The sequence below is a fragment of the Meleagris gallopavo genome, chromosome 8 (assembly GCF_000146605.3).
Source record: "Meleagris gallopavo isolate NT-WF06-2002-E0010 breed Aviagen turkey brand Nicholas breeding stock chromosome 8, Turkey_5.1, whole genome shotgun sequence".
Classification (NCBI taxonomy): Eukaryota; Metazoa; Chordata; class Aves; order Galliformes; family Phasianidae; genus Meleagris; species Meleagris gallopavo.
Window position 1 is genome coordinate 12,617,161 of NC_015018.2, and position 19,871 is coordinate 12,637,031.

Sequence of the window (19,871 nt, forward strand, 5' to 3'; positions counted from 1 at the left end):
TTTTAAATTAGTATTATTTCAGTGAAGTGTTCTTTTGAGGAATTCTCTGACTGTCAGTTCATTGTCTCTTGGTCAGGTACAACTGGTAAAGCATCATCTCCACCACCTGTATCAGACACAAGACAGATGAGTGAGAAGCTGGAGACAATATTATTTCAGCTCCGACAGGTAACTCGGGAGAGGGATGAGCTGCGCAAGCGACTAGCACTTTCATCTCCTGGATCAACTTTTGATGACTGCAGGTAAATAAAAAAAAAAAAAAAAATGAAGTGGACATTTCAACCTAGTCTTCATTAACTTTCAAGTATCTTGTTTCTTGCTTGTAAAGTAGTAATAATATTGCAGTGTGTTTATGTTGCTTTTGAGGTACATACAATGTGGTGACGTATATGTAGAGTGACCACAGAGGTTTCAGAGCTGCATGTGGAATGCACGTTCCTGCTTTTTACAGCAATTTTGGTGTGGGATTGAGGGGAATAGGACTTGAATCAATCTTGAGAGAAGAAAACAAGCTAGTTGCTAGTTACGGGAGGAGGTGGAAGACAGTGGCTGAAGTGTTTGCTGCTTTGAAGTGGTGATTAATTGAAATTTTGTCCATAGGAGAGGTCTCAAGATTCAAGCCAGTGAACTGAAGATGAGAGAATCTGTGTGCTTTATTATTTACTCCTTAGCTGACTGTTCCAGCCTTCTCACCCTGAGGTTGTTGGAAAGACTACTTCAGGGATGGGGGAGCTTTGTGTTCTATCTTGAGGGTCTGTAAGTGTTGCGGTGATGAGAGAAAAAGGTTGTCAAATATCAACATCTTTGACAGAGCTTTGGTTTATTTCTTACTCGAACAGAGATTCTTCTTATGTGAAGCCACTAGAGCTTAGGCATTGAGGATTTTACAGCTTAAAGTTGTTCTTTATAATCCCGGATACTATTAATGAAATTCTGATGAGCTGTGCTCTAGCTTGCCCTAGTTTTCTCTTTAATTGTCAAATCAATCTTTTGCTAATGCTAAGATTTGTATGTTGCAGGAAATATAAAAGTTTACAGCTTAAAGAAAACTCATAAAAATAAACATTATGTTTGGACAGTGTTTGGATGGTTTATATAAAATGGAGGATGCTGCCTTCCAAAAAATTAAATATTTGATGGCCGGAAAATGAACAAAGGTTACTAGCTGACTTTTTTTTCCCTTTAGTAAATAAAAATCATTACTCTCATATAGATATGCTACTTTGCTTTATGAAAACTTGATGGTATTTTGTACTTTCTTCATACAAAAAACATCGTTAGCTTTCTAGTAGTCAAAGCACCAACACTGCCACTCTGAGTTGTGAAATGTGAAAGACCACCATTTAGGTGGTGACTTTTGCAGCCCTAAAAGACATTGTACTATCACAGTGGTTCTCTCCAACACAGGTGCTATAGAGGCAAATCTCAGCAAATCATGGTGGCATGCTTAGAAATAGCTGTGGCTGGCAAAATGTTTGTAGGCTGGGTTGTGCTGGCTGAGAAGGAAGGTAGTTGCAAAATTGAGAGCTGTTTTTCAAATCTAGTTATGTCCTAGAGTAATGGAAGAGGAACCACAGAATTGGATTGTGATGAGCTAAATCAGAGTAGCATGTGTTACTCTGTTGGACAGGAGTAGGATTGCTCATGCTGTGCTTGAGTCACATGAGAATGACTGTATGCATACATGTGTTGTAGTACTAAAGCAGAGCTTTGACCAAATTACTTATTGTGGTCAAGTGCACTCTGTATATGTAGTTCTCTTGATAGTAATGCCTCCTATGTAGATTCATGGAAACTACAATGGATACGGAGCACAATAAAGCAAATTATCAGCTACAAAACACTCTTTTTCAACACTATTAGCTATGCATTTTCACCAGCAATGAACAAAAGCCTGCATGCTGCACTCATAAAAATCTGCACCATTGGAAGTGACCCACTGTCACTGCTGTTGAAATGTGCCACTGATGGCCTCACTGTGCTCACATCCAATGTTTGGTCTCCAGAAACATTCAGCAAGTGTCAATGAATGTCAAAGGATGCTTTTTATTCTGCATGGAGGAATTCAATGACACACCTTTGCTTCATTCACACTTCCACATCAAGTGCTATTCTGTCAGACTGTCCATCTGTTGCCATCTGTCACAAATGTAGTGGAATATTGATGGGAAGGTTCAGCCTTTACTGCCATACCATCAACATCCACCTCTGACATTGTGGTCCAACATAATAAAATATGAGGCATGACTTTCAGAGCAACACTTCTATTCTGTCTGGCAATTGACCAACACAGATAATGTCTAGAAAGTGTATCCAGTGTATTTGATGCATTTATGTTAGAAAATAATTCATAAATCATAAAGTTTAAAACCTGGATTTAGCAGGATTACGCTTCCTTGCTTTTTCACCACTGTATTTTCTACTTTCAAAATGAAGTTTCTTGCAGCTGTCTGCGCGTCTTCTCCTGGGTCCTGTACCTCTAACAAACAATTGAAGGAAAAAAAAAAAAGAGAAAAATTAATTGATGTCTAATTTGTTCAATCTCATATCACATTTAATCCACTGTTGCACAGATTGCCCTGTCTCCTTTTCTTGCCACCATACTCTCTCCAAAATGGCTGTAAGCTCTGCTTTAGAAGTAACCAGAACTCTTTTAGCTTCATACAAGAACAGCAGCTTGGATTCTGGAACTGAAATTCATCTGGCAGCTGAACTGAAGTAAAAATGGTTCTACATGGCTGCAGTGCTGAGAGTCATAAGAAAACACATAGCAGTCACATCTGACTCACAGGTGCTTAGCATATGTCTGCAAGGTGTGAAGGTACTTTTTAGAAACTTGGTTGTATTTGAGCTGCTCAGTAATAAGGTCTTGAAATTCCTCTTTTGCCCCTTTCTCCAGGAAGAAGGGGGGAAAAAAGAACCTGTCAATTCTTTCTTTTACTGACATACTTCAGTAACAATTAAAATACAAATTCATATAAAGAAACTCAATTTTCAAGACAAGTCTTCAGGAATGTCTTTTTTCTATTATATTGTTTTTTAATTCACTATCTGTTTCTGGGTATAGAAAGAAATACTTCATTCATACAGTCTTACAAGTATATTACCATAACTACTGTAGTGTTAGTTTCCCTTTTAAAATATAATTCTAATTAGCAGTTGTAGAACTCTATTTGAGATGTTTGCACCATTGACAGAATCACTGAAAATCCAAGTATTGATTTAAATTAGACTTCAGAGTGAGGTTTTTGAAAGTTGACACTATCTGTCCAACAGTCATTAAAAATGACAACATTAAGTGAAACACATTTAATTCTTAGGTTTAAGTTAAGCAGCTTTAAGCTTACTGAGACCCGTTAACATAAACTCATATTAAGTTAATCAAATCCACTTCCCTGCAAAATATTTCATTGGAAGAAGTTTCTCCAAGAAATAACTGTTGAGTCTCTCTCAAAGCTATGGTTAGAGCTTGTTTGGCATCTCTAGCATGAATTACATGTATATTTCATGTATTGTTGAACTCTAAAAATATCGCGCAGGTAAATATAAATGTCAGCCTACACTGAGAAACAAACAACACTGCTGCCAGTAGCTTCCTGCACTCTAGCTCATCTACAGGAAACAAAAAGTCTGCACTGTCAAGGCGGTATATTCTACGCTGCTCTTCCAAGGGCCTACATTTTAGCAAGAAAAAGATGCGTGTGCACTAAGGGAACCGTATTGCTGACCAGAAGTCAGGAAAAAAAACAAACTGAAAACAAAGCAGTCCATTCAAATCCATGTAGTTACTGATACTTGTGTAAGTAAGATCACAACAGCTTAATGTTGAACTGCATCACAAAATCCAGACAAGTGTCAGTTACTGCTTTGAAAACATTGGTTGAAAGGCTAAGTGAACTGGGTCTGTTTAGCCTTGAGAAAAGAAGACTGAGAGAGGATCTGATCCAAATCTATAAATATCTAAGGTGTGGGGGGCAGAGTGGCAAGGCTAGACTCTTCTCAGCAGTGTGTGGAGACAGGACAAGGGGAAATGGCCAGAGACTGCAGCATAGGAAGTTCTGCACAAATGTGTGCAAGAACAACTTTATGGTGAGGGTGATGGAGCACTGGAGCGGGCTGCTCAGGGAGGTTGTGGAGTCTCCTCCTCTGGAGATGTTCAAGACCCACCTGGACACCTACTTGTGCGACCTGGTGTAGGGAACCTGCTTTGGCAGGGGGGTTGGACTCGATCTCTGGAGGTTCCGTCCAACCCCTTCGATTCTATGATTCTGTGGTTCAAATAGTATACGAATTTTAAAATGCAGCAAAGGCCTCAGCTGTGTGGTAATATTTATTTAACTTCAAAAATACTTTTTCCTTTCTAGGCCTAGTCCAAAACCTAATCATGACTATGAAAGACTGAAGATTCAGTGCATGAAGGCCATGTCAGACCTACAATCCTTGCAGAATCAACATACTAAGACATTAAAAAGGTGTGAAGAAGCAGCAAAAGAGGCTGATTTTTATCAGTAAGTATTAGTAAAGCTGTAAGAAGCAATTTACCAACTAGAATTAAATTGTACCATATTAAATTATGGTAAATAAATGATTTCTTGCTCTGTTATTCCACTCTAATTGCAAGATTAATGTTTGCGTACATCTGATAAAAATAATTCAGGACTATTTGAAATGATAAAAATATGGACTATCTGTTTTATTTTGGAGGTAGAAATCCCTGATAGCTTGGGGAGATGTAGACAAAGAAAGCCTGGTTGTTGACTTGCAATTACAATCCAATAGTCAGGTTTGAGAGCAGAAGGTAATTGGAGAGAAAATGTAGTTTGCTATTTTTATGTTCTTCTCTGATTTTTCTGGTTCTTGTAATTCTCAAATTTGAAGAATTGAGTTAGTTTGATCTGCTTTCTAGGTAGCGAGCTCTTACTTGAAACTAGTTAGAACACTGTGGGCAAATTTATCTCCCCATGTGTGTTTTTCTGTGCCACAACAGCACATTGCACAGTCGACTGCTGAGTGACCAGTCACAGCTAAAGGAGGACATGGATACCCTGAAGAGGAAAAACACGCAGTTGGTGAGAGAACATAATCATCTCCAGCAGTCGTGTGAGGAAATGAAAAGGCTTCACGATGAGGATCAGAAAGAGATAACAGACCTACGCAGCCAGCAGCAGCAGGTAAGTTACAGCTTGTAATGTGTGTGCTAGAAGAATACATTAATTTTTTTCTTTGACAAATAAGTCTAGAAAAATAAACATGTAGCATTGCTACATTTTATGTCTCATGAGTCTAAAAAAAAAAAAGCCATACCTGTTACTAGGGATGAATGTGAATTTGAATTAATTTTTTCTATACCTAGCTGGAGAAAGAACAGGGGATATAGAATATTAAGTAGCATGAAGAGATTTTGATGCAGAGAAGAAAAGAGTTTGCATGATGAAGATCATATGTAATGTGATATTTTTAAGTTGATAGGGGAGGCATCAAAGACCTAGTTTGAAGTTGCAAAGTGATTGAAAAAGGGCTATGGTATTGGATTAATGTATGGGACACGACTAGTTTTAAACTTGGATGCTGTGCTTTTTTTTTTGTTCTGTTTTTTTTTTGCCATGTGTCACACAAAAAAAAAGAGTGACATTTTTCTTTACTGACAAATTTTAAGGGAAGTAGCGAAGATTGGTTATTTAGATTCTCAGATGCTATTGCGTTAGGACAAAGCTATAGGTCAATTAATGTCCTTGAGAGCAGCCCTGTGTAGAAGGGTCTAGGAGTCTTGATAGAAGAAAAACTTAACATGAACCAGCAGTGTGCTCTTGCGGCTTGGAAGGCAAATGTTATCCTGGGCTCCATCAGAAGAGGAGTGGCCAGCAGGGACAGGGATGTGATTGTTCCTCTCTACTCTGCTCTTGTGAGGCCCCATCTGGAGTACTGTGTCCAGGTCTGGAGCCCCCAGTACAAGAAAGACAGAGAGCTGTTGGAGCAGGTCCAGAGGAGAGCCACAAAAATGATCAGCAGGCTGGAGCACATCACCTATGAAGACAGGCTGACGGAGCTGGGCTTGTTCAGCCTCGAGAAGATAAGGCTGCAATGGGACCTAATTGCAGCCTTTCAGTGCCTAAAGGGAGCCTACAAACAGGAGGGGAGTCAACTCTTTGAAAGAATAGATAACAGCAGAGCAAGGGGAAATGGTTTTAAGTTGAGGGAGGGGAGATTTAAGTTGGATGTCAGGGGGAAGTTTTTTACTATGAGAGTGGTGAGGTGCTGCAACAGGCTGCCCAGAGAGGTTGTGGATGCCCTGTCCCTAAAGGTGTTCAAGGCCAGGTTGTATGGGGCCCTGGGCAGCCTGGTCTAGTATTAAACGTGGAGGTTGGTGGCCCTGCCTGTGGCAGGGGAGTTAGAGATTCATGATCCTTGAGGTCCCTTCCAACCCTGGCCATGCTATGATTCTGTAATGTTTATGAACTTGAAACAAAAAACTCTCAACAGCAAAGTTGCTTGTGTATTCTGAAGAAGGAAAGCTAAGGGGAATAGTCATTAGTGACTGGTGCTGTCAGGTCCATGGTTCTCAACCAGAATAGTTAAAATAGTTACACTAACATTTGGAACAGCTAAATAGAATATCCTATTTGAGTGTGTGTAAATTCTGATTCACAGGACAAACTTACAAGTCAAACATTAGAAGTAAAACCTTTGTAAACAAAAATAATCATTTGCTAGGGTAGGAGGTGCAAAGGTCAAAACAAGCTCTCTGTGCTGAGTAGTGCCTTAGGAGATATTTGAGGGCTAATGCAAAGAGGAATGACGATCTGCATTTCCTTGTGGCCCAATCCTCTCAGGTTTTCATCTTTAGAGTTCTGTTGTGGTTTGGTGAATTGATCAGAATGTGGATTATGTTCTATGCAGCAAGAATAGTTTGCTGTGTTAACCTGGGCAAATGGAGTAATTGTTCTGTGCATCAGCTTGTCAGGCTGTAAAGCAGAGGTGTGAAACCTCCAAGAGAAGGTTGTTGTGTTTTTAGATTGTCTAAATCTGAAACTGTCTGTCAGCACAAAGGGAGGTTGAAGCATCATTTTAAACATTTATTTAAAGAAATTCAGTCTCATGTCAACAACATCATGATTAAAACTTTAAAGTATGTGTGTTACTCTCAATGAGAAAGCTGTGTAGCTCCATTTCTCAGCATGTCAAAGTGAATCATGTTGTCTTGAAGGGGTGCCAAGATCCTTATCTTGTCGGTGTCATTTCTCATCTGTATTAGTCTAATTCTATTTTTGTTGTTAACTCTGACGTCTTGTTTCATCTTCAGGCTGTATCAAAACAGCATCTCATTGGCCTTGGAGAGCACAAACTTTTGATTGAATTACTCCTAGTTTGTCATTGATTTGCTGTTTAGGAGCTGCTCAGCTTATGTTCCTGCTGCTCACACTGTTTCTTGTAGTTGTCTTCCTTGGTCCAGCTGGGACTATTTACTTTTTCTCACACTGGGATTTTGAATAGGAGACCTTCTTATTGCTCTGTTTCCTGCTTATAGCATTTCTTTCTGTCTCTGTGAAATCTCTTTTAGCAAGTTTGTGCTTACTTCCATCAAACTTCTGGTATAGCTGTCCTTCTTGAATTGTTTAGTGTGTTTTTGACAAAAAGACAATGCATGTATGCTTTAGGCAGTGAGAAGAGGCTTGTTTCTGTTTGGATTCTCAAGAACTTCATTCTCAAACTTTTTTTGGGAACTAATCATCAGGAAAGGAGTACTCACGAGTACAATGTAAATTAACATATACTTACACTTTACATATGCTTACATTTTATTATACAGAATAATAGTGTGTTCTTGAATAAGAAGCAATATTGGCATATTTATCTTCTCTAAATGGTTCACTGACTCATGCTAGCTAACAATGCCTCCAGCTCTGTGTGGCTTGTGCTACTGAAACTGACGAGAGCATGTCTGTGTGTGTGGAATTCCCTAAAGCTCAGTTCTGTTCCTGGATTGCTTTGTGAACACTTAGTTAAAGGAGACCAGCATCAGGCTAATGAATGTTACCTCTTCTCTTGTCTGTGCACAGAAGTGTTTTTCTGACAGTAAAAACAGGTCTGTGCTACCTGTGGGCAGTGAGCAGGGCACACCAAGTGGGCAGGCTGCACAGTGGCAACTGTTTCTGCTCTGCAGATGTCCCAGCTACTGTATCCTTGCTCTGAATGTAAGAAAAAAATGAAGAGCCAAAGGTACCTGGAAGTGACAGTGATCTGGTATCTATGTACATGGCAGGGAAAATCATTTCCAACTTTGTATTGAAATTATGCTAACACAGCTCTGGAGCAGATGGCTAAAAAACCAAGTCTGGTAGTTGAAATGTGTTTGATTTAGTGTGGAGTGGTTGTTATGTGTTTGTTTTGAACTTTTGATAGAACTCATATTTTCAGACATTAAAGGACATAGATTTATGGGCTAATGTTAGGATTATGTAAACTTCTGACACCTCTATTTATCAAGCCACCCTATTTCTTCCTACTACTCCATCAAATCTAGATTTCAATTTAAATTACAGAAAGAGGAGAAAACCAGTATGGCATGTAAAAAATAAAATAAAAAAAAATCCTCATTTTGTGCACATTTTTTGCCCTTTGATATTAAAAAGGCTAGATTTTCTGAAGTTCAAGAGTTTGTTGTTGTTGCAAGTCATTTATAATAAACGTTGCCATTTACAGCACAATTCTTTGTTCAATGGAAATTAATTTAAAACTAATTTTCTGGTCAGAATTTGCATGTTAAAGTGGATTTTGTGTCCCTATTAATATTGTTTGAATAGCTTTTCAAACATGAATGTTTGTAGGCAGTTTTCAGATTAAGTATTGTATAAATATTAGAATAAATGCCTATATGTGTCTAATTTAGATTTCATTCTCTTCGAGTTTTAAATGAGTTGTTCCCTGAGCGTAGAGGTAGTCTGTCATGAGTGCCACCTCTTGGTCATTTCCTAAATTGCAACCGTTATCTTGGTCGTCAAATAGCAATTAACCTCGTTCTGAAAACTTTAAAAAAAAAAAAAAAAGTTTAAAAACAATGTGGGTTTACTATTCGCTGATAGCAATTACAATTAGAGAGTTTCACTAACTTGTGATAAAGCAGATTTTTTTTCAGTTAACATTAAGCAGATGATGTAGTGATGGTTAGAGTAGCAGTAACGCTAAAGTGGAGGCTCTATTCTTTCTTAATCACTGAAAAGAACAGTTATTAAAATTGCAGAGTGTATTTTTGTTTTATCATTATTGATAAAAGTATCGGGCTGATTAAAAATAAGGTTTATTTCTGATACTGTCGGTTTTTAGGAGTCTCAAGATTATTTTAATACAGAGATTTCATCAGTACATTGGCGAAGTGTTGCTTAAATAAAGACTTCTTTTGCTGTGGAGACAGTAATTTTAAATATGAAGTAAGAGTAGATGATCTTCATATGCCTTGATGAGATGTGAAAAAGCATGCATTTCTCTCTACATGCAAGACTTAAAGTTTCTCTTTTTTTTTTTTTAGGTTATGAAGCAAAATGGGTCATCAGAGATATTAAATAAGCTCTACGATACAGCAATGGACAAGCTAGAGGGTGTGAAGAAGGATTATGATGCCTTAAGAAAGCGTTACAATGAGAAGATAGCAAGTCACAATACAGATCTCAGTCGCCTAGAGCAGGCTGAGGAGGAGAACAGACGTCTTCAGAAACAGATTGACATGCTAATGAAGCAAAGGGACACAGCAATACATTTTCAACAGCAATATTCGTCCTCTCTCAGAAGGTATAGTTTTTTTTTCATATTTTTTTTTCATATTTGGATATGCTGTGGAGGCAGTAACAATCTTAACATTGCATCTTATTTTCACTGCGGAAGAAATTCTAGTATTTTCTCTTGGTGATATGTGTAAGCTTGTATAAAAGAATTTCTAGAACAGCATAGAAGATATGAAGGGGATGTTATTTGGAAAAAAGTATATTTAATTTCCAAAAGATGCTTAGCTAGTGAAGATATTCTCAAGTTAACTGTTTGTGACATAAGACTTTCAGACCACGGGGGACTCTTGAGACAGAGCTTAAGCCTTGCAGCAGAGTTCACTGGAGGCATCTGTGTGTCTCAGCCCAGTGGGAAGATGTTGTGATTGAGAGCAGCACAGATGCCGAAGCAGAAGGACACAAACAGTATCACACCATACTTAACTTCTCTCTGCTCCAGCTTGATATTAGGCCTGTGGTCTTGGCTAACAGTCATTAAGAATCTAAAGAACATCTGTAGATGTGGAGAATGTTTTCACTGCCAATCTGCCACAGGCCAAATCCAAGAAAGTATTGTTTACCACTTTTGTAGACAGATTGTATTTAAAAATATTAAATTGAGCATAGATGCTATACATGTGCATAGCATGTATGCAATTCTAATCTTTCTAATAAGTTAGAAGATATAGTAAGATAAAAGAAGTCGTCGTGTAACTTAGACTGGCATGGATTCTGGAAAGTGAGAAAAAGTCTTACATATGTACTGCAGGAAACACCAGAACCATGGTGGAGCTCAACCTATTTGTATTATGACTGTGGCTTAGGTGTTTTTTCTTCAGAAAAAAAGTTAGTTTGATGTTGAGCAAAGGTCAGTTTTAGGAATTTCAGGCTTGATATCCTTATTCCTATGAACCAATGATTCAATTGAGTTAATAAGGTTGGACTTAAAGAATTTATACCTTTTAGTTATCTTTGGATCTGGACTTCTTTTTACTGGTTGCTAGTTACAGAAATTCAGGCTTTATTGTCTTATTCTTTATATCATTTTTGCATAACCAAAACTGCATTTGTTTGGCTGAGCAAAAATTTTTAATGTGTTTCAGGTGTATGTACTTTTCAGAAAATCAGACTCAATAAGCTTTCATTTTAAAGATGAGTGGATTATAAATTGCAGTACTACCATTTTCTTTTATTAATGCCAACTGTAAATCAATTTTGTTTAATGAGAGCAGAAAGAGCAAGACTTAAATGGTGTCCCAAATCTCATTTTGAGCGAGTCTTTGGCCTTAAAGAATATCATGACAGTTTCAGCCTTTTATTTTTCTTGCATCTGTGAAATTGTCTCAATAATGGCATAGAAAGCTCTATCTGGTGAATTTAGCTGATGAATGATGATGCAGGTAAAACTGCAGGTGGAACTGTCTGTCTAATTCCAATGTGCCAAACCTCACTTTTGATGTCCCTCTTCATTTTGAATGAGAGCTGTGGTACTCAGATCTGCCCACAGTTTGCAGTTGTGTTTAAGACAAAACAGAGCACCTTGGTTGCTACTTAGAAAGGTATGCTTACTGCTGCAAAATCCCAGTACTTATATCCCATTCAAGTTACGAAGTCCAGTTGCAGTTGGATTTTTCCCTATGGAAGGCATCTATGAGAATTTGATCCAGCTGCCCATATTTCCTCCTAAGGAGGCTTTGCAAGGTCAGCTAGGACAACAATATTTCAGCTAGAACTTTCTTTTCAAGTTTTCTCAGTTTTTATATATAAATATATAAACGGAATTACATAAATATATATAAATATAATAGAATTATTAAAATTATTAGAATAGCATTGTGAGGCAGAGACTTTCCTTCATCCCTCTGATCTCTTTCATAAAGGACATGCCAGCATGCTTGTTGTGTTGTTTTTTTTTTTCTTTCTTATTGATATCATTTTCTTTGTTTGAAAAATGTTGCATTAAGTCTTTTCCCTTCCCCTCTCCCCTGTATTCTCTGTGTAGTTCTTGATTTGACCCCAAATATTTTTCAAATATTATAGAATCATAAAATCATAGAGTGGCTTGGGTTGGAGGGGACCTCAAGAATCATCAAGTTCCAAACACTCCTGCTACAGGCAGGTCCACCAAGCTCCAAATTTGATACTAGACCAGGCTGCCCAGGGCCTCGTCCAGCCTGGCCTTGAACACCCCCAGGGACAGGGCATCCACGACCTCTCTGGGCAGCTTGTTCGAGCAATAATGTGGGTTCTCAATGGCAATGAGGTTGTTTGGAATAGTTTCTATTTTAGATTTGTGCTATGTCCTTGTTGTATCTATTGTAGTATTGTATATTCTTCTTTATCTTCATGTTCGCTGTTCTGAAAAGAAAATAGAAATATAGTTTGTAATACTAGAACTCCTGTCCTGGTGATCTCTTTAAACAGAAGAATTTCCCAAAAGGAGCAGGGCAATGGTTTTGAAATTACTGGCAGGTGCCTCAGTAATATGGTGTCAATCTTGTGAATCCACTGAGACTTTTGAGGAAATACATGAAATTGAGTTCACAGCTTTCTCTTGGGAAAGGTCAGGCAACGTGCAGGAATAGGCACAAAATGACACTTGAATAGAAGAGGTGTGTGTATGATGGAGAACGAAGTATTCCAAAGGTTTGCAGGCACTTCAAATTTAGATGACCCTGAAAGTTCCTTCAGATTGGATACAGTGTTTCCACCAACGGCTTTTACTGGGAGTTTTCTGTTAAAAGACATACAAGAAAACCCAAATCTCTTGTTATGGTAGAATGTTGCTCTTGCGAAAAGTTCAGTTTTTAAGCCTATTTGTGAACTGATATGTGGAATTACTTTTCCACTTTTAGAAATGTTTTGTCAGTATAAACACAAAAGCTACTATATATACTATAGAGAAATTAAACTTCATAATTGATAAAGTACATAAGCTTTCAATTCTCACTAGATGAATGTGGGTGAAAATTATTAAGGATGTTTGAGTTACTGTTCTAGGTTTTTACAGTAACTTATTTTTTTGTCTTCTTCTAACCTGTCCTGTACCAACCGAACTTACGACATTTTTGGGCATCTGGAAGTTGTTCTGTATTTTTTTTCCCCAGTTTCTACATTTGTTTCACTTGCCTCGTACCTAGGAATGCGTGCTGGGGAAGGAATTCCCTTTGAAGATGATCAGTAGTCAATGCAATAAATCCACGTTAAGCTTGTGCTATCAAAAAATGGTGATGTTTTGCATTTCTTTTTAAAAAAATATTGTAAATCTGTTTTAATAATAAAACTAATTCTAACTTCTAAAAATTTTTGTTTCAGTTCCTCATACAGGTTCTCCCTTTCACACTGATATTCCTAAAGCAATAATTAGTCTAAATTATATTTTGCAGCATTGTATGTTGTCTAGGATGTCCACTGAATTTGTGTTTTACCTATGGATACATTTGATTATCTGACAAAATCCTTAATATATGAAAAAGGGAAAGTGAGTTATAAGTATCTTACTGACATTTCTACTTGTTCCTAGATTTGAGTCAGTACAGCAGGAACTAAGCAACGCCACAGCCCAAAACAAAGAGTTGCAGAGAGAGATGGAGCGATTACAGTCAGAGGTGACAAGGTTCAAAACAATGCAGCTGAAAGCAGCAAAGGATTCAGAAAAATACAAGGAAGAAAGGGATTCAGTTTTCAATGAATACCGCCTCATAATGAGTGAGAGAGATCAAGTAATCAAAGAGGTAGATAAGCTTCAAACAGAGCTGGAGCTTGCAGAGTCCAAACTGAAGAACACTTCTTCTGAGAAACGAGTGGCTAGTGAAGAGATGGAAGCTTTAAGACAGGTACTAAGCTACTGTTTTGATGGGGAAGGGAAATAAGTATACATTACTGATGCTATAGTTAGAAACGTATAACCAATTGATGGAAAATAGAACTGCGTTGCAAAGAGGAATTTCATACTGATGTTCCCCTCCAACTGTTCTCTTATAGCAGCCCATTTTACTGTCAATTTACTAAGCTCCATGTTTGAGTAGACTGTCAATTGAATTTTTTTCTTTACTTGGCTTAACTTTCTTCTGCTCATTATAAAGCTCTCCTGTATTACGTTCACCTTACAGACCTTTGCAAGTAACAATGTCTATTAAAAATAAATAAATAAATATAGTTCTCAACATTCATTGTTTTAAACTCCAGAGGAACCACTGGATACCCTTTACTCTGACTTAAGATGTTATGTGATAAAAAGTCTCAATATTTATGCAAAGCCTTCACTGATAGACATATTTTTACTCATTTTCACACCTGCTGTGCTTTCAGTTAAAGGATTAAAGGATTTTTTGAAGATAGTAGTTCTCATTTGAACTGATGTATACCTTAAAGTATGCAAAACCTGGACTTCTTTCAGCAATATGTTCTTGAAATGTTTATAACACGAATATATTATAACAATGCTGCTAAAATTTCTGAAACACAGCTTGCTACTCTGTTTCATTTTGGCTGCCATGTAAGCACTTGACTGTTCTTATTAGAAATATTTAATTTAGCATCAAATAGATACGAGTGGATATATTCCATTGCCTGTAGATCTCATTTTACCTTTATTTTCTTCCATAACGTTACAGGGGAACAAAGTGCTCTTTATAAAATTGAAGGCATGGAGCTTTTATCTTAAATGACACTCTTCTTAAGGGACTTAATGTGGATGCATGGCATCAGAGTTTTTAAAAGTAACTAATTTCTGGGTTTAAGAATTCAAAATTACCTTGCTACACATTTTAACTTGTACAGTGAGTGAGGTTTTAAATCATGTTTTGTTCTACTTCAATCAAAGCTAGTAAACTAATAGAAAATTTTGATATTAATTGCAGTGGAATCAGAGTAGATAGTAAGGGATAGAATCATAGACTCCTTAGAGTTGGAAAGGACCTCTGAGGGCCATCTAGTCCAACTCCCCTATGATGAACAAGGGTGCTGCAGCTAGATCAGACTGCCCAAAGCCTTATCCAAGCTCACCTTGGAAGTCTCCAAGCATGTATGTCTGTTCCCTCATACTAAGATGGCTATCTTGATTGGCTGGTTGAAAAAGAACGGAAAGAGCTTAGGACTGGTGAATGAGATGCTGAGAGATTGCAGACATGCATTTTTCTTCACTCCCCAGAACAGGCCCATCAGAAAGCAGAAATAACTCTGCTAAATTGTATAAAATGCCGCAATTATGAGGTTTTTTTTCATTCTTGTTTTTCCTTTCCTGTAGCTGTGACTCTTGTGCTTGTTATCAGCTATGTTCCTGTGTTGGAACATTGTAGTGGCTTGCTGCAATTGCATTTGATGGATAAGGGATTTTCTAGCTCTGACAAGACAGGTGTTGAAAAGGTTGAAAAAAGTTACCGATCAAGTAATCACTTCAAGTAGTATCCCACAACATGTTCCTGTGTAGGTGGGATTTTCCTATATGTAACTGGTTGATGCTTGCCAAATTGTGCCTTTTGTGCAGTGTACACCTTCTGCTGTCTAGCAGCTTTACATGCCATTACCTCACACTCAGTAAATGGTTGCGGTAGAACAGTTAGGCTTTAAATGTAGCTCCTTTTATGAAGCTTGTGTATATTAGTTTATCTTTTGTCCAGAAGAAATGTAAAAGCTGCTGAAATGGAGGAGTTATTTTTGACTGTTTCATTGTGAGCAGTTACTGATTGAGTCAGTCAGTTTCCTAATTAAATGTCTAAATTCAAAACTGTTGGCAGTCAGCCTTCCCTTCTGTTTAATAGAGCTGTTGTGTTTTGTCCTGTATAAGGTTGTTGTATCATTTTCGAATGCAAAAACTTGCTTCAAACATAAGGCTTATTTATCATTTTAGAACTTTATTAAAATCAAAGCACTGTAATGTTTCGTAACAGTATCTGCTCTTACCAGTGCTAAATGGCAGATGATTTATGCTGACATGTTGTAGTTCTGTGCAGTTGTCACAGGAAAAGACAGAAGTGAAATTTTACTACTGACCACTAGAGGCAACAGCTACTCTTCTTCACATACCAAGCATACTGGAATAAACTATGGCAGTATGTTCTGGGCTTTTTTCCCCAATCATTTTAGAGTACCTTAGATTCTTCTTCAATTAAGGGTCTTCTGTCTTGATACTGCGGTGACTTTTCCCTCTGCTGCGTGCTAGAAAAGACTTAATATTTTTGTGTGAGTTTAACATATGTACTTGGTTGCACAATAGTTAAACTGTGCAAAATGTTGCTTCCATTACTGAAATTTGTTTGCACTACCATATGGGTTTGGAATTTCTCTCTTCATTTATTGAGCAACTGAAGCTTTTACTGATGTCATGTCAAAAACAAACAGAGCAACAAAAAACTCAAAACCCAAACTTGAGTTCTGTGTTGAGATTCAGTGATATTTTCAAAATTCACAAGCTGAACCATTAATTCTACAACTTACCTGCTGCTTTAGCACAAAATTACCTATTTTAAAACAATTACAGAACTGTTATAACAACTTGAATAGCCTTAATTAGATGTTGTAACATAAAACCAATTATGTAATAATTGTCTTCTATGCTTTAAATACTCAATTTTATTCTATGCAAATCACAGGGTAAAGTAGAGAATGCGGCATGATCCTTTCTTGCCTTTCTGTCTTTAGGTATTGGACCCTTTTCTGCCTTCGCTTTTCAGATGCCAACAATCTTTGATAAATTTTTTAAAATGAAAATATAAATGCTTTCCAGCTCAAAAGAGTGTCTTTATGTAGAAGGGCTGCTTTGTAGCTCTTGCTGAATGTTGCTGGAGAGTTGGATCACCTAAAAATCTGAAATTCAACTGTTTCAATCCCTCACTCTTTATAGAAACATTAAAATACCTGTTTTTTGTTTCTAGTCCTCAACAGTTGAATATGTACATGAAGTACATGTACTCAAGTCATTCATGAGACACATATCACTTAATGTATATCTTCTTCGTTCTGTCAAATCAATTTGCTAGACATGCTGGTGCTGTGAAACCTGTAATACCACGCTTAATATTCTTTGCTAATACTTCTTGTATGTAATGTGAGTGCAGTCTTATTCTGCTCCCTTTTTCAAAATGTTTGTTGCAGACCCTCTAGGATTTTAAGGTATCAGTGTATATGCAGTTGAGAAGATGAACTAATTCCTTCTGTGCTTAACCTGCTGCAAACAATGGATCTTGTTTTAGGAGCTGAACTCAGCTTTAGTGGAAAGAGATCGAGCAATTTGTGAGAGGAATGAGTTGCTGGAAAAATACTGTCATGAAGTGAAGGACAAAGCTGAGGCCCAGAAGGAGCTTGATCAAGCTTGCAAGGATATAGAGACAGTGAAGGAAGAAAGAGATGTTGCCAGGAAAGAGAGAACAGAAGCTATAATCCAAAGGGACCATCTATTAAGGGAATATTATCAAGCCCGTCAGGTATTACAGTTGTTTACTGATGACTTTTCCTTCTTAGCTATTAAGGATCAGTTACTTTTATGAGACTTGAACAAGATCTGGACATACTGGGTGTTTTTTCCCTTTGCCTGGAGTCACTGTAGAACATATTTGTATAAGTGCATGTATCTTCTTTAAGAAATAGTGATGGAACTTTGTATTTGCAAAAAAATATACAGTCACACTTCATGTTAAGCTTCAGGGTTTTGTTTTTTTTGTTGTTTGGTTTGGTTTAGTTTTTTAAATTAGAAAGTACATAAAGTCAATAAAATATTGTAACACAGCTGGTTTCTTAGCAGCTTATTACATGCTGGTAGGCTTGATGCCCTCTATACTGTGTGGTGTTCGTGCCTGTGACCAGTTCAGAATGTTAGCTGGTTTTAGTACGTAATAAACGAAGTTAAATGAAATATGATTGTAAATGTTTTATTCTGTACACATTCTTATTATGAAGACTATATATGTCTCTCTGTAGATAAAAAGAGGGAGAGCATAGCACCAGGGCAGTTAACAGACGTTAGTGCAGGAAATCTGTATTATGACTATTCATAATAGTGTATCAAATTCCTAAATATTCTTGAAGGATCTTGTGTATTAAGCAGAGCAGGATAGAAGCATGGAATGTTGCCTCTGAAATATAATATGTTCATTGATGTTATTTTGAAGTGAGATTCTTATTTGTGGAAATTGTTGTCCCAGTAAATTGTGAATACATACCTAAAAGTTGTGCCTAAAATCCTTACCTGTGTTTCTTAATTCCTAGATACAAGATTCTGCTACCTTAGACATAGAAAGAGCAAACAAAGAAATTGAAATGCTTCGGAAACAATACGAGGCTATGTCACAAGAACTAAAGGAAGCTGTCCAGGAAGCAGAAGTAGCCAAGTGCAGGAGAGACTGGGCTTTCCAAGAGCGAGATAAGATTGTTGCAGAAAGGGAAAGTATACGGTAAATAAATGTTAGCTGGTACATGACAGATCTTTTGTAATACCTTCTGTGCAGCTAATGAAATTCTAGGACTTACTGGATTTTGCTTGCACTTCTTTGAACTTGTTGGAACTTCTGCGTTAACTATCAATGGATTTGTTTGTTTGAAGTTGAGAGCATGTTACCAGACATTTTGTTTTGTCTGTTCTTTTATCACCATAACATGTCTCTAAGTAAATGTCAGAGAGCCTATAAGCACTGCTGCGTACGAATGACAAATGAAGGCTTGTTTTAGTCCTGATGTACTTTGATATGCCTATAGTCCTTCAAATAATGATTTACCTTTGTGGATATCTGACAAAGGGTACCTACCTTGTTATTAGGCACATGTAAGGAATTAAGGGAAAATATTTTCACTGGAATTTTTTTCTGTTCTAAAGAAGATCAGTAAAAATAAATATTGTAAAAGGTGAAGAAAGCTTCAGTTATCCTGACAAGCTTTTCCATAAAGTCTAGAGTATGTAATTTTTTCTGCTTTGTATTTTTTTTTTTCTGAGATCTTGTGAAACTACTTTTTTGCTTTTGAAGGACTCTGTGTGACAACTTACGGAGGGAGAGAGACCGGGCTGTGAGTGACTTGGCTGAAGCTCTTCGCAATCTGGATGACATGAGGAAGCAGAAAAATGATGCTGTGCGTGAACTGAAGGAACTGAAGTATGTTGTAGGATATATTAAACTCTGTGGAATCTTTATGATAAAAACTTTGGTTCGTTAACTGCATCTGTGAGTGAGCAATATGTCACTAGAATTGTTTTTAGTTATGTGGAAATACGAGGTTCTAAATCCTCTCGTTTTAACAGTTTCATCATATTAATGGGAGATTTTTAAGCCTTTTACTGTGGAGATGCACTTAAACTCTTTCACTGAAGTTGGATTAATTGCAGTTTAGTTCCTCTCAACTGTAATCTCATTAGTTTATGAATGCAAAAAAAACCAACCCAAAACATTATATGTCATCTCAATGATTTGTTGAAAAGATTTTGCTTTTGGTATTAAGCGTACTTCTAAGCGTACTGTTGCAGTTCATCTGAGGGTAAATTAGATGCAGTTTGGAAGAGTCATGTAGGAATTCTAGTTGTACATGACAGCCATACAAAAGCAGTGCAAACAACAAAAAAGTAAGAGTGAGTTAGCATGATATATAGAAAATGAAAATATTTAGCAGTCGCCAAAGGATATTGGAAAAATAGAAGCAGAAGGCAGCTTTCTGGCACAGCTTGGATTTTTTTACTTAGAAAACATCTTGCAATTATAATGTTATGCATCAGTTTTTTTAAAAGGCTTCTCTGTGTATATAAGTATTTTATTTCCTTAGAGAGAAGATGGAGAATCAGTTGGAAAAGGAGGCCAGATTCCGTCAACTGATGGCCCATAGTTCCCATGACTCAGCCATAGACACAGATTCTCTGGAGTGGGAAACAGAAGTAGTGGAATTTGAAAAAGACAGAGTGAGTCAAAGATGCTAACTGCATTATTTTGTATATTGATCTATTTTGAAGTCTATTATAACATCTTGATGCTATATGCATTATTTTTTGCTATATGACAAAAAATAATGTGGGCTTTTTTTTTAATTCTCTTTACTGATAGGAACCAGGCACATTTCAAGTAACATCTACATTTTTTTAAGGGTATTATTTAACATTCCAAATAGCAATTTATCACTTGGATGCAGTGAATCTTATTT

General features: G+C 37.0%; 1 protein-coding gene across 2 annotated transcripts in view; it reads left to right on the forward strand.

Annotated features, from left to right (window-relative positions):
* The window catches only part of DLG5 (discs large MAGUK scaffold protein 5), a 62,884-nt gene that overhangs the window by 13,589 nt on the left and 29,424 nt on the right, over positions 1–19,871 (forward strand). For both annotated transcript variants that reach the window (XM_031554412.1, XM_010714346.3), the window contains exons 2-10: positions 77–242; positions 4,365–4,508; positions 4,988–5,171; positions 9,524–9,783; positions 13,279–13,591; positions 16,949–17,179; positions 17,961–18,145; positions 18,713–18,838; positions 19,500–19,632. In XM_031554412.1, the coding sequence (XP_031410272.1) occupies positions 77–242; positions 4,365–4,508; positions 4,988–5,171; positions 9,524–9,783; positions 13,279–13,591; positions 16,949–17,179; positions 17,961–18,145; positions 18,713–18,838; positions 19,500–19,632 (1,742 nt within the window). The remainder of the gene's footprint in view (positions 1–76; positions 243–4,364; positions 4,509–4,987; positions 5,172–9,523; positions 9,784–13,278; positions 13,592–16,948; positions 17,180–17,960; positions 18,146–18,712; positions 18,839–19,499; positions 19,633–19,871) is intronic.